General features: G+C 45.0%; 1 protein-coding gene across 1 annotated transcript in view; it reads left to right on the top strand.

The window, feature by feature from the left end:
* Positions 1–15,802, top strand: part of LOC146175128 (uncharacterized) — a 296,797-nt gene that overhangs the window by 231,697 nt on the left and 49,298 nt on the right. Inside the window, exon 11 of the mRNA XM_084584578.1 lies at positions 1,834–1,978. Coding sequence (XP_084440704.1) covers positions 1,834–1,978 — 145 coding nt within the window. The remainder of the gene's footprint in view (positions 1–1,833; positions 1,979–15,802) is intronic.

The following is a 15,802-nucleotide window of genomic DNA, read 5'->3' as shown; positions in this document are numbered from 1 at the left end:
ATCCACAAACTAATGGCTTGACAGAACGTCTGAACAAAACTCTCGCCGACATGATGTCCATGTACGTGGATGTTGAACATCGGTCTTGGGATGACGTCCTCCCGTACGTCACGTTCGCGTACAACACGGCGCAGCAGGAAACAACGCAAATGACGCCTTTCTCCTTATTGTATGGCCGTGAAGTTTCGACAATGCTCGAAGCCATGTTGCCCCACGACGGCCGTGACCTCGAAGTTGGCGCCGAGGAGTTCACTCAACGCGCAGAACAAGCGCGACAGCTGGCGAGGGCACGCATCCGGAACCAGCAAGGTCGAGACGCCCAGCGGTACGATCACCGCCATCGTGTAGTGACTTTCGAACCGGGCGACAGAGTGTGGCTCTGGACTCCGATTCGACGTCGGGGACTATCCGAAAAACTTCTGAAACAGTACTTTGGCCCATACAAAGTGCTCCGTCAGCTGAGCGACGTGACTTACGAAGTGCTTCCGGACGGCTTTTCTTCTACTCGTCGTCAGCAGAAATCCGAGGTTGCTCATGTCGTGCGCATGAAACCGTACTTTTCGCGAGAAAATTAGTGCACCGCCTACCGCATGTTTCTTGCTTAATTTTTTTTTCTTTCTGCTTTTGAATTCATCAAACTCGCATTTATTTTTTTTAGAGAGGGGGGTAATGTAGCGTGTGCAACAGCAGCCGCTAGGCGGCAGCTCATCGAGTCTCGTGCGCGGACTGGAAGAAGTGGTCTCGTGGCGTTCGAGAAGAAGCTGAAGTCGGCTGCTGTCTCTCAGTGCTCTCTCTGGACCTACTCTTCTGTGCCTTCTAGGTCAACCCCCCCTATTAAAACCAACCTTCTGGTTACGGGCCTAAACGGCTACGTGACAATATATATATATATATATATATATATATATATATATATATATATATATATATTTGCGATGTCCCTTAGTAATATTTTTTGAATCATGAATTATGTATTTTGCGCACTGCCTCACTTCGAAAGCAAGTTAAATTAATTGGTAACGGTTGCCCTAGAAATTAATTATATATCGCTGGTAATGCAGGCTCCTCTCCGCCTGCAATACCAGCGATATATAATACCAGCAATACAAATTCTGTCATTGCATAAAAGGTTTAGAAGTGTTAGATTAACAATCATGCAGCTTCGAAAAGCAATAATATGATCACCGTTGAAAATATTCTCGCATCAAAGGCAGCTACCCATCTTCTCATGCGTGAGTAAACGACCATATGTCGGAGCTTTCTTGTAGAAGTGCGGTGCAGTTCAGAACAGAAAAACTCATTTCATGTATTGTGAGCAGCCAGAAAGATGAAAGGTATTTAGATTGAGTAAATCTATAATTTGAGCCACAGTAACTTGAGAGAGAATACCTCAGTAATGCTTAAAGTTGGTACCAACGAAGGTTGAAGACGAATACATAGAAGAAGTACCGGGACACCAGCGATTGGCCCGTGTCTTCTTCTTGTTTGTCTTCTACATATGCTGCAGATAATTTGAATCATACATCACTAACCCTTCCAACTTTTTCCACTACTCAAATACACATGTGTACAAACGCCTTTTTATACGGTATTGTGTGAAATGAGGGCCATTCAATTGGGAATGCATCTGCTTAAGTTAGCGTTGCTAAAATTTTATCTACTTGCTATTTATACAAGACATATAACAACAATTTCTGTGTTGTTTTAACTTTTTAACATATAATACGGCATTGAATGTGTAACCTTTGATTCTGATAAATAATAGTCTGTGTACTTTGAACTGGTGTAAAATTTATTACATCATGTAAGGTTAAACCGAACTGTTTTTTTTAGGCATCCCAGAGGTCAATGCCTAAACAGTAATAAGCTTCGACATGATGTCGTAATTAATGAGCAAAAGCTAAAGGCTACTTTGCCGGACCCCGACGCTTATTGCAAGTTTTTATACCCGCACACCTCTGACGTAACATTTGTAAAGGTAAGATTTACAAGCATTATGTTTCTGATAGTCTTGGTACCTTCACTCTTGAACTGAACGTAAAAAATATTCTCAGTTTCAATATATCTCTACGCTCACATCGAGACACCCTGTTTAGCACCCAAAGTTTGATGCTGCTCCAAAATCTGCTAACATGTCGCCCGCCGTTTCCCGTCGTGCTCGTGATACGTCGAGCTTATACTCTTCGTTGGCTGGGCTATACGTGCTCCGTTTATACTGCTGCAGCTGCTGAGCCCCTTTGTACTAAAAATTCAAGAGCCATATTTCTGAACCTCTAGTGAGCAGGATGAGCCCTTGCTCTCTTCAATAACCTTTGGCGCTATTTAGCAGAAACTGATGCAGAGAACTGTCGGCCAAAGCATAACCTTTGTTTGTTATTTGCGCTTATGCACTTCGCCGGTATTAAAGGCGTAGCGGTGTCATCGTGGTTTTATTTTTTTTGGACAAAATTTTTCTTGCAACGTGCTGCGTGAATATTTTATGCCACGTGTACACATGCTTCGCTGGGAGTACCTTATCTAGCACTTCAAACTATCGTGCTTCGAAACGTTACAATAAGCGTTTGTTTAAGTACAAAAACACAACAGCCAGCTGCGCAATATACAACTTACAATTGAACGTTTCCTACCAGCAGAGCTCCACGAATTGATAATTACTGCTGCTGGGGATAATTATGCCGCATATTAAACAAAGAAATTTACACCCATTATTTAATTCAGTATCCTACATTTACCTGTTCGCATTCAGTATTGAAAGAACGGTTCGTTAGGTGGATCTGTGGGGTAACGTACCAAACTGACTCAAGCTAACAGCCACGTCGTAGTGGTTGGCTACGGACATGTCGACCACCAGGAGTTCTTTAACTCTCACTAACATCGCACAGCCCATGGGCGCACTGCTTTTCGCCTCACTCGGAAAGCGACCATCGCGGCCGGAATTCAATCCCTGATCCTGGCGCACTGCAAAAGACCGCCCTATCAGTGCACCTCCACGGCGGAATTTTGTATGAAGGAAAGGGGGCGCAAGATATTTCAGTAATGAAACCAACTAAGCAGCTTTGTTTTGAATTTCATAGTTGCCATATTACGCGCCTTGTTTATGAAGTACAGGCGGCGCTTCATGAAGCAAAAACAGCAACGTTATAGGAAGACTTATATGATCAGCCTAAGTTCAGTGAAGCTTGATTTCATTAATTGGATGCCTGAAAGCGCTTTATCATTATGGATGATCGTTTTAGAGTTGCAAAAGATTTTGTACTAGTAGTGGTGAAAAGCAAATGATTACAAACTAGATGTCACCGTCTTCGCACTGCATGCTTTCGCTTGCAAAGAAAACTCACGATTGGCGAATACTTTTTTAATGCATTCGCTAGGTATGTATTGTTGTTCTTAATGTTTTCGGATATAAAGAACGTGAGAAAGTGAACGCATATTGGGATTTAGCGTCGTTAGTAATTGTGAGCGATGTTTCACGAAATCATAGCATAATCTGCAAGCTAACGAAAGTATTCAATAATTTTGCTCTCGACCATCATCTGCCCGGGTTTCATTTAATGGAGCTGAAGATTTCAATGCTATCGAGCGAGGCACTTCTTGTGGTAAAGTTGCGAAAAGCCTTCGTTACCCCGCAACCTCAGACTAAAGCGGAACATATATTAGCATGTAATTACTGTTAGAAGGAATAATCCTTAAGAGAAAGATTATGGGGCTATTCGATTGGGCTGTTTATATGACATAACACTTTTTATGCCCCCTTTGAGCTATTTATTTACTTGTATTTTCGATATCTAAGTGCCGGTTCTAAGGTCACAAATGACCGATAACTATCATGAGTCATCCGACGTCTACAGCAAGGCCCCTTCCTGCTTCAAGGGGGGGGGGGGAGAAGTTTTTGGCTTGGCTTGTTTTGTGTGGTTTAACATCCCAAAGTGACTCAGGCTATGACAGACGCTGTAGTGGAGGGCTCCGGAAATTTAGACCACCTGGCGTTCTTTAACGTGCACTCACATAGCGCAGGAAACCACCTTGGAAGACTTTTTTTTTTTTATTAATTAACGTTGTTCGCATCCATCCACATAGCGCAGCATACGGGCGCCTTGTTTTTTGCTGGCACCGAAATGCGGTCGTCGAGGCCAGGATTCGATCCCGCGTCCTTGGGCACAGTAGTCGGGCTCCATAACCACTGCGCCACCCCGGCGGGGCGGTAAGTTTTTATTCGGGGTGAGAACCCTACGCGTGTGTCAACGCGCTTTAAATGAGGTCACAGCTACGGACCGGCCGCCCCTTCCTTGGACAAGAGCTGCAGTTAGACGCAGTCGCTCCAGCCGGGCGAACAGGCCCTGCAAATGACACGGTATGAAAGATGTGGTTTCAGTGTCGGATTCGAGGTTCGCAACGCTACGAGGCTGCGACGGCGCGCACTCGTTGCACCGCTTGGTCTTCGAAGCTACCGGCATATGGCATGCGGCGGCGGTCGATGCAATATATAGATAAGCATACTACGAAAAGAGCGGACACTATCGTAAGGCCCTGCGCCCGAGTTACTACACTGCCGCTAGCGCCCAGAGCGGCTGGTCAGACCTCTAGTTTCGTCCTCCGAGATTATAGGGGCAGTCTTTTGCAGTGTTTCCGTTTCGGTTTCGACAATTCTGTCCATTCTGATTTCCGTTTGGCTATTAAAATATTCAACTAAATCGTCTACCATGGAACGCAAGAGTTCTAATACTTCTTGCTAAGCATGCAATACATACAGATGTAGTAAAGTGACGGACTGAAACCTTTTTACTGGAAATACCGTCAAGCTTCTCGCAGAATCTAAGCGTGACTGACTTAGTTCATGCAGGATGGAGTAACGGAATCGGAGCTCTTCTTGTTGCATTTTATTTTTTCGTTATTTAGCCGCTTTTCGCCGTGGCAGATAATCGGAGGCAATGGTTCTTCACAAAAAAGATTATTTTTATAGTTTACATTTTGAATTACACAGAAAGAACACTGGATTACAAGCTATATAAAATGCGCTATATTACTAAGACTAACAAGAAAGAAAGAAGGAAGGAAAAAAAGAAACAAAGAAAAGCACTTGGCAGTGTCTCACAAAGAAAAACAAATGCGCATACCTGCTGTCTGTTTCTACTCCGCAACGTCACCGGCGAGAACAACGAAAAGTAGTTGCGAACGGCTACACAATTAAGCAGGAAAAAATGCACATACAGCCCGCGCGGAATTTGCACAACATCAGCCTTGAACAATAGACTTTTGAGAAATTTAAGCACTACATACTGAATACAAAAGAATGTCAATAGTATGCTCGCGATCAAAACTGCCGGCTGCTCGTGTGACGACGGTATTACGGGGAGCCTACTGTGCGTGACTAACAACAGCAGATGTCTACAAACATGTCGATCACGAACAGGCATTAGCACTTTTTTGACCTTAAAGAGAATGTTTTATCCATGAGAAGCAACGTGACTTGTAAAAATGGCGCTTACGAACCAGCATTGTGGATATACAGCGAGGTAGACATAACTCACAAAACGATCCATAATGTGCAATAAACTGTTTTTGTCATGTCAAATAAATGTTTGGGTTACGGTGAGTCGTTGATAAATGCGGTGTTTTAAACCGTAAGTACCGCGAGGAACTATTACAAAATTACGCATTGGAAGCAACGCACATGTTCTTCAGGAAAATACGACGCAAAAAGTGCGTCAAGGCTCATGTTCTTATTACACGTGCAAAATACATTCATGTAGCACAACAAACAACTTGCTAACAGAGTTCCCAGTCCAAGAAACACCAAAACAATTCTGCAAACAAAAGAAAACTAGTTACTGGCAAAACCAGGCGACACGTCAAAAAGCGCGGTGAGGTGGACTAGCCCGATTATATATTACCCTTGCCGTATCAACGTATATATGAAAACGCGACGCCTAGATGCAACTCGGTGTATGCATGATATGCTGTCTAGCTTTAAAGTGAAGTCGAAGCGCTCATCGCTACGCCGCCTCGCGGGTGATCACCCTTACTCGCTCGGCCGCGAAACAGATCGCGTGTCCGCTTTTTATGTATGCTTCGCTATAAATGCGCCGCCTCATGCTCTGGCAATGTCGGAACGGGCGTTAGCAAGGAGGCGGGCAACCAGCGCCAGAAGGTTGCGAACAGGTTCCCGAAGAAAGGGCGAGAGAGAAAGCGCAACAACGTGTGTTAATCGGTGGTGACTAAAACATGAAAATGTTCACCCGGGTTATCAGGGAAAGGATCAAAGAAGAGAGCCGAGTTGGAATCGGGGTGTTTCCCGGAAAGTCAAGGAGCGTCTTGGTACAGATAACGGAAGCCGAACTGTGAGATAAACCTGCAGAGTGTAGCATGGTATAGTGGTGGCGGCAGAATGTAGTGATGTTGTGAATAGTAACGAGGAGAAAATAGCGGACTGGTTGGCAGAGGGTGTGGAAGGTTTGCACGCGGTATCTCCAAGGGTGCAGATTGTGGTATGCATAGCACCGCAGGTTTTCGGAAGACTGCAGTGTTTTGCAATGGAAGTGACCTGAATTAACCATCAAATTAGACCATTAAACCGAGAGATGCATTTCGGTTGACAGAGTTCCGGTGACAGATTACAAGGCGAGAATTGCGTCTTGTAACGTGACGAATCATCCCATATGATCTCTAGAATACATGTTTCCGAAGTGTCGCAGCGCAAAGGACCTTGATACTTCTGCTGAATACGGTGGGGAAAGTATAAAAACCACTTTTTTACCATTCCCAATGCCGGTTGTTTACCGTTATTGTCCTTAGGGATAACGCAGAAATAGTGTGGTTGATCGGACGGCTTTGGGACCAAAAGGCTCATTCCCAAAGACGACCAGTAGCATTTCGCTTCTGGATAGCCAACTCAAGCATTTGCCTGAGGCTTTGTTCTATGTGCAAACGCCGTTTTTTGTTGGCACCTTACCGTCATTATGCATGTATAGGTCTTTATACGATCTGGTTCTTCACAACGTGCATGGAGTTAGGGAGCCACATGATCTTGAGCCTGCTTTGGAGGAGACGGTTACTAAAGCTATCAACACCCAAGAAGTGGGAAGAATTTGGCCTTCGAATCTTCCGTCAGATTCTGCTGTCTCGAATTAACCACGGAAGGTCCTTGATCTGCTGAATATTCCCTTAACCTGCTTCGCTGAAGTTACAACAATCGTTACGAATCGAAGGTACGGATAACAATGAGCAGCGGACTGATCGAAGTTTTAAAGTCATGCTTCAATAAGATTGGTCAAGTAATCTGTTTTGGGAAGGGAAACACTTATTCCTTTTCCATGGAAAATGACCTCCTATACCGCCATTTTAATTTCACCCCTGGAATGATGTTTAAGCGACCAGTCCTGCCAACTAAGTTCCGGTTGCTGTCTTGCACTTTGCTCACAAAGGCATAATGGCGGGACCCCAGGGTATTATTTGGACCCTTAACTGCATAATTGGGGATTCTACTTACCTGGCCGGCGCGGAGACATTACCCGCTTCAAATCTTGTGACGTCTGCCAGAGGACAACTCCTGTAGGAAAGGTTGTCATAGCTCCTCTGAGCCAAATGCTTCTCATTAAGAAGCATTTTCAACGTGTAGCGGTTGATATGATTACCCTATTGTCTCCGACGTCCCACAAGGAAAATCATTACGTTCACACTCACGTCAATTCCGCCACCGGCTATGCCGCTTTGGTAGAAGCTTCAGCTCAGAACTTAAGCAAGAAGTGAGCTGCCGTTTTACTGTCAATTTCCGCCGTGCAGCCAGGCACCACGGCATGGAGAAGGCTCTTGTTGAATGAGTTCTATGGCACTTTAAAGGTTGGGCTTGAAAGAATGTATCACGCGTAAAATCATTGATCGCGCCGTTACCTGGCCCTACTACTATTTGCATATCGTGAAGCGCCACAAGCAAGTTTGGGCTTTTTTCATTCAATCTAATTTACGGTCATCACGTGCGTGGGCCATTGAGCGTCCTCAAGGAATTGTGAGCCATTGTTGTGCACAAAAAGTGGGCTGGGTGGCTGTGCCACGATGCGGTCATCAAACCCACTGCTCTTCGTCATGCCGATGTTTGTTCCCTAAGTCACCGAGATGCTCTTCTTCAGCCTGCTGCCTGACTCTTCGGATGTCATGGTTCCCGCCGAGCTATTTCGATTAGAGCATCCACCTACCTACGGTTTCAGAATGCTTGCCAGTGCCACTGACCCTCGACCTACCCTAGCCCGCTTCATTGCCAGTGACAGCAACTGCCACCCATACTGCTATAAAGCCGAGTCACCCGTGCACGGCGCCCTGTGGGCTCGCTGCCATTACAACGATACTGTCCTGAAACCCGCTGCCCTTCGTCATGCAGGTCAGTCAATCGTAAAGCCTTTTTAACAAAAAAAAAGAAAAAAACTAGCAACTATTGTCTTCTTCAGCTGCCGAGCCCACGGAGTTGCCCTGTTGCCTTTCTATTGCCGTAAATTGTGCTAATGTTGTTCTTTCACTGTTACTGCTAGCCGAGGACGTTAGATTGAACCTAGGCCCCGCTAAAGTGCTCGAAGAGTTGAAAAAGTTTTCAGCCGGTCAATTTCGGTTAATTAGCGAGGTTGAGATCCTGCGAAATCAGCTGACATCTACGGAACTAACAATCTCCGACCTAAGCAAGAGTCTAGCTGATCTTGAAAAGTACCATGAAAACATCCTAGCCCTGCGCAGCGACGTAGACACGATAAGCACAAACACCAGTCAGCTAACAAGTCGGATCTCTGATCTGGAAGTCCGTATTCACGATGCCGAAATTTATTCACACTCTAACAATTAAATTTTTATAACCTCACTGACGACAATGCATCTGAACTTTGGGCAATTCGAATATAAAGTCTTCCGCTACTGCAGTAAAACACTTAAATTAACAAGTGACCAGAAAGACATGGAGCGTGCTCACCGTCTTGGACGCCACGCAACCGATCATTCTAACCAATAGTAGTTAAATTTGCCTTGTTCAAAAACAAATAATTTATCTTTATTAAATGCACTATGCTAAAGGAGACTGATTATAGCATTGGGGAAGACTTTTCACGCCCTGTTCGTGCAGCGCGCAAACCGCTCGTTGCGTTCGCTCGAAGCACATCTATAGCGTTTTCACTGCGATACAAAACACCAAACGTTCCTTCGAAGCGTTACACCTTCGATGAAACAACACTGACAGTGGAACACATACTGTATCAATCGACACGTCATCATGCAGGTACACGCTTTTGCAGTATTCCCCCTACCCCCCCAGAGAAACTTCCAGATTATTCGTTTTCCATAATCTACACAAACATTCGCAGTTATCTCCCCAAGCGTGGGCACATTCCTTATCTTGTTAACTCATCCGCAAGCAGCATACTCATACTAACTGAAACATGGCTAACAAAAGATATAGGTGATTCCGAAGTTTTGGCCGAGTCACCTAATTTTAATGCTTTTTCGGAAATATCGCAAACATTCACGAGGCGGGGGCGTTCTTATCGCTACTAACACTTGCCATGTTGTATCACTAACATCAATTCTTACTCTGAAATATTGTAAGTTATCTGGCGTTCCACACCTCAAATAATTGTACTAGGTGTTAGATATCGACCCATACCAAACAAGAACTAAAACAGTATAATCGATTGCTTAGATCTACTAAATACCAAACACCCTAATGCGCGCACCCTTTTCTTTGGCGATTTCAACTACCCCGCAATTAACAGGGCAAATATGGCATCAGGCAGAGCAGAAACAAGGGACTTCAATGGTGTGTTTGTACATTAATCTCATCCAATTAATAATAAACCGACACGCATTACGCGCGAATCACCTAACATACAGGACCTAATACTAACAAACAACCCTTAAAGTTTATCAGCCCTTACCTCTCTCAGCAAAATTAGCGACCATGAAGTCTTGCATTCCATTTTAACCTTTTTCCCAATGTCACGCCAAATTTACTATAATGGGATCCGCTTGTAAACAGAGGTAATTACGAAGCTATCTATAATCAACAGCAGACATATTTTCCGATCTTTAAAAACAAGCTTCCAGGACCAAACCGTTGAAAAAAATTGGCTTATTTTGAGAATTAAAATTGCAGAAATAGAACTAAATAAGCCATGGTTCACTAAATCTTAAACAAAACTTGAAAATAAGAAAAAGCGCCTTATCCGTGCGCTAAACGCAACCCTAACTATGCGCATGGAACAAGTGTAATGCAGCAGAGCAGGTATATCTGAAATCTCTCCGCAACGCTAAACCCACATTTTTTGTAACAGTGCTGCCGAAAATATGAATCCACAACCCCGCGAATGTTCTGGCAAGTACTAAACCCTCGACAGACCCTCAACAATCATTCTTACGCATACACATTAGGAGGGCAGCAACGTTGAATATACAAATATGTTTAACACTGCGTTCTCATCCGTTTTCGCTACAAACACCTATGTGTCACTATTTGCCTCAGCTACTCATCCCATATCTCCAATGCCATCAACCACAATTTCTACACCTGGGATCGCTTGTATTATCGAAAACATCAAGTTGTCCCTCTAAACGGCTGCGGATGAAAACACTTCTTAACTTTCAAAAAATACACGGCACGTTTGCGCATTAAACTTTCACTACTTTTCGCGTAATCACTTCACGCAGGTAACATACCCAGTGATTGGAAAAAGAGAAAGGTCATTCCAGTCTACAAATCAAGCAACAAAGAATCCCCTCTTAATTACCGTCCCCGTTCTTTACCTAGTGTACTATACAAAATCATAGCACATATGTCATTTATTCTCACATGATGAAGTGACTCAAACAATTTTTTTTATTATCCTACATAGCAGGGCTTTCGCAAGGGATTCTCCTGTGAAACAAAATTAGACCTTCGAGTTCATGATCAGCTATGAACCTGAATTATAAAATTCAAACTAACGCAATATTTCTAGTCTTCTCTAAGGCTTTCTGCAAAGAGCCTCACAAACGCTTGCACAGTTAAATTTACACACCAATGTAGTAGAATGGATAAAAAAAATTTTAGCACACTTCCCGCAGTATGCCTATGTTAATAATCAGTCATTCTCTTCCAGTAACATCGGGCGTCCCTAAAAGAATGTGTGCTTGGCCCCCTATTATTTTTGACATACCTAAACAACGTACTCTGGCATGTTACTTCTAAAATTCGCATGTTTGCCGATGACTGCGTCGTCTACCGCACGGTTACTGACACACCTGACCAACTAGACCTGCAAAACGACCTAATCTGTATACAGAACTGGTGCAGCCAATGGCTCCTGGAACTTAATCTAACTATATCCAAGCACGTGTAATTCGACAGCAAACGTAATCCCATTATTTTCTTGTACCTAACCTAAGGCATCCGAGTAGAACTTACCAAATCTTATAAGTAGCTAGATGTAACACTGTGCGAAGATCTATAATAGAATGCCCATTCTACATCCTATTATACATCAGCTAACATCCTACATCAGCTGACATCTTTTGGTTTCTTAAGGTGGCACTTGAGCCACGCATCACAAGACGTAAAACTTCTCGCATAAAGTCATTGATACGAACAAAACTAGAATATGCATCCCCCATCTGGAGTCCAAACTAAATCTATCTGATAACTTACTTGAATCCATACAGAATTGAGCCGCTATATTCATTCATTCCTGCTATTCATACATTGCTAGTAATTCTTCTCTAAAGGCTAAGTCTGGTCTAAAAAATTTTGCATGTCGTCGTGGAATCGCCAGTAGGTGTTTGTTCAACAGGTTTCTTTCCAGCTCACTTTGAAATCCGCCCTACATCAGCCCTGATACTACAAATCAGCCCTCCGGCACACATTTCATCCCGAATTGGTCACCGCCTACAAGATGCTCGTTCACAATCCCATAGTACAACATTTGCGGCAGCATTCTTTCGTCATTCAGCCGTAGACTCGAGTGACCTTGCATACGACATTGCTGAAATCACACGCCCACCCTCATTTTGTAATTGTAAAACTGCCATATTTAACCAATATAACTTTATTTTGTATATAACGGTTGATACGTGTACCCATTCCTTATGTAATACCCTCGAACTGAGTTTTTGTAGTAACGTGATGTGATTGAAGATGAGGGCCGAATAACATATGCGTACCTCGTCGGCCTTAGGCAGTTGGTCGAGAAAAACCTTCAACCTCACCCACGAACATCTCGAGAAAGCTCGCGGAAATCATAAGATGTATTACGACCGTCGCGCTCCTGCGTGCAATTCTATTTTCTTTTTTTGTGGCAAAGCAACTGTCTCTGGTGACTGTTTCACTACCGTACTGCTACGATACATGCTTGTGAGAACTTTTGCTTGTGATTTCCGTGTCTTTATTACAATAGTTGCCCAGCAACTGTCTTAAAATGGAGGATGGTGTGATCATGTGAACAGAAAAATACTGCGGGCGTTTGCAAGCAGCAGCAGAAAAGGTAGCAGAAGAAGCAAGAAATAAGTAATCGGGTAAAAGGTGTCGGGTTCTGTTCTTTCCTTGGGGTTCGACTGCATCGAATTATCCCTAAAACCAGCCGTCAAGACCACAGCGGACCTTCTCTCTAAGTTCCTTAGCTCTACAGCTGCCAGCAAACCTACAAGCTCCGGTGTTTCGCTACCACAGGCGAGTGGCGCTAGCGCTCGCCTAACCTGTGAGCATGCAAGGCTCCTAGGCCCATCTACTTTATCACAGCCTGGTTTTGAAAAAGATTAGCTTTTTTCCTCTTATGACTGTGTTGTGGATGCATTAACGATCAGGCGTGATTACGACCGTAGTTGTCCATTTTAAGCAAACAAATCTACTTAAAAAATAAGTGTTAAAATGCAAAACGTCATCTGCAAAATTTGGTGAACGTGTCGTGGTTGCCTTGCGCCATCTGCGGGTTCCGTACTCTGACCTCGTTTTTGTTTAAATTGCTCGTAATGAAAAGTTAATAAAATTGCACATCCTGGCTCTTCCATCTCTGATGCAGAGCACATAACACGGCAGCATTGTTTACGAGGCGTCTGCAGTGACGCACCTAACACGACTATCGAGAATGTCTGCTGCGTAGAACCAAAAGGAGGCGGCGCGCATTTGCTGAGTGATTGACCACGTTTCAGTGCTTTCATAGTGAGTATCAGATGACGTGATAACTGATTATAGTTTATTAATTATGACAAAGCCAACATTTTACTAACCCGACGAACCAATCAAGAAAGCCTTTAAGCTGCCCTATGTCTTGCAAATTAAAATAATTCGCGGTTCCCTGCGGCATACGCTTGCTTAGAATTTCCAATAGGGATCTCCTCGCTCCCGAGAAATGCTGGCTGCAATGAAAAAAGATGCTGCAGTAGTCGACATATTGCCAGGGGGCGCTCAGAGTGAAAGACGTTGAAGTGAATCGGCTCTGCCCTCGCAGGATGTATCTTAAACTGTGACCGTGGACGTTCACGTGTACCGGATCTAGTCACCAACACCATGACAAATCTATTGGTGGTGAGGTCGGATGTGCCGTACCCCTCCGCTAAGCAGGAGTGCTAGTCCTATATTCGAGAAAACGCCTCTTAACCCCACCTGCCGCTGGCACCGGGCCTACCACCTGAGTTTTCCCCATCAGGCAGAACTATAGGTACACACGATGTCGTCAAAATCCCTGGCTCGAGCCGCACCGACGTGACGTTTCAGAACCATCGCGTCCTAAGACTTTCACGGGGAAACCTATGAAGACGCCGACGAGCCTGGTTGCAGCACTACGAATGGGTAGCATACGTTCAACGTCTGGTATGATGCTGCCTGGCTACGAAACGTCTACTTCAGCATTGGGGACGGCGCTCGTACATTTTGCGCGAGCCGTAAAGAGCAGCTTGTTCTTTTTCTTCTCCCTCGTTATAATGGCACATACCCACAATGGGGGATTGGCCAGAATTCGCTGTAGGTGACATAATATAATTGATATTGTCGATTTCACTATATGAGCAGCTCTTACCTTGGAGTGAGTTCAAGCGTCCTCTTCCGGCAACTTATGGTAGCTAAGATCATCGCGAAATGGCCAAACGCGCTTTCCAATCTCGGGCCCAACTGTCCAACGAAACTGTCGTGGAGTATATCGAAGACCTGATGCGCCTTTTCAAGCGTGTGGACCCTACAATGTCCGAGGACAAAAAGCTACGCTACCTCATGCTTGGCGTCAAACAGCAGCTCTTTGCTGGCCTCGTCGGCAGTCCTACAAAAATTGTCGCAAGATTTCTTGCGAAAAATTCCACGATAGATAGAGTGCTTCAGCAGCGAGCTTCGGCACAGGATCGTACTGTCACGCCGCTTCCATTTCTGCCGATTTGCAATCGCATGGCATTGAACATCTGCGCTACGGGAGCTCAGATTTTCGATTGCGCTCGATGAACTCCGACTGCTGTATGGCACCTCCACCAGCTCCTACCTCCATTGCGAGCATTATCCGCGGCAAGGTGCAGCAAGCGCTCCGGCCCTGTTGTTCCTTTTGCGCCACCCGATTTTCACCGTTCCACATACGCCCAGGTTCTGGAATATTCTCTGCCCCCGTCACCGTCCCTCATTCCTGTTAACAGCTATGACAACACGACACCAGCCCCCGTGATTCAGAACGTAACAGATTCCCGGCAGTCTAGAAGGAAAGCAGCTAGTGCGTAACCCCAGCTGACAGCCGTTGTTTGCACTATGGCAAACCGGGTCATATCCATCGGTGCTGTCCCTATCGTCGACTAGACCTCGAAAGTTTTTCCGCTGATTCTCCGCGACCGGCCGCAAGGTATTGAAGATCTTGTCAATGACCATGTTGTTTCGTTTGTTTCGTCTCGTCAGTGGCAATCTCGATAACCATCACCCAGGGGTTGCCCTTCGCCATCTGCTTCGAGTTCGTCATGAACAGCGCCGGGCCGATTGTCCACTCACCGGCAGAAAAACTGAAACCAGCAACTTTTGGGGGTGGGCTCCTGGTCATCGCTTCGCTGGAGACCCCTCCGCCCCCCCCCCCCCCATCGACGCGGACACGGAAAGACTACGCATAGACATTGGGAAATTCCGCGGTTACCAATCATAACGCCACTTCGATGCCACCACAATGCACCCGCAACGACGACGAATTGCAGATGGGACAGTCGATGCAACAACTCGCAAGGTCGTCGAATTGCAGGTGAAGCAGACTGCGTACTCAGAAGCCTCACATTTGAGAGCAGCCTTCGTTCGACATACCCGTTATACTGGATGGTGGCCATGTTCCAGTTTTGTAGGATACTGGCGCCGATTATTGTATTTTGAGCTGCAAGTCTGCCGCAGTTCTAAAGGTTTTGACTTCGTGGGCTGGCAGACACGTACACACTGCGGGTGGGCATCTGATTACTCTTCTAGTCATGTCCACGGCCAGAGTCAAAATTCAAGAGTCAACGTTTGTGGTAAGCTGCCTTGTTCTCTAAAGTTGTTCGCGTGACCTGATTCTGGGCGCAGATTTTCTTCTTGAATGTGGAGCAATTATTGATCTTGAGGATTTTAATGTCTCGCTCTCTACTGAGAAATCGGTGGTCCTCAGCAATACAAAGCGACCACTCAATGTGCTTCGAGTTTATGCGGACAGTGTCATGTTGCCACCCCGAACCAGCACCTTCGTTAATGTCTAATGCAATGCACTTCATGATGGTGACGAAATAGCCGAAAATATATTCCCGTTACTGTTCACGCAAGGCATCTGGGAGGCCCGCAGTTTGAACCATCTTCACTGTGCTCAGTCGCAGGTACATACATGTT

This window comes from Amblyomma maculatum, chromosome 11, assembly GCF_055883805.1.
Source record: "Amblyomma maculatum isolate TAMU_Amacu chromosome 11, ASM5588380v1, whole genome shotgun sequence".
NCBI classification, from domain to species: Eukaryota; Metazoa; Arthropoda; class Arachnida; order Ixodida; family Ixodidae; genus Amblyomma; species Amblyomma maculatum.
The sequence above is the reverse complement of the archived record's forward strand: the minus strand, read 5'-3'. Positions and strand labels throughout refer to the sequence as shown.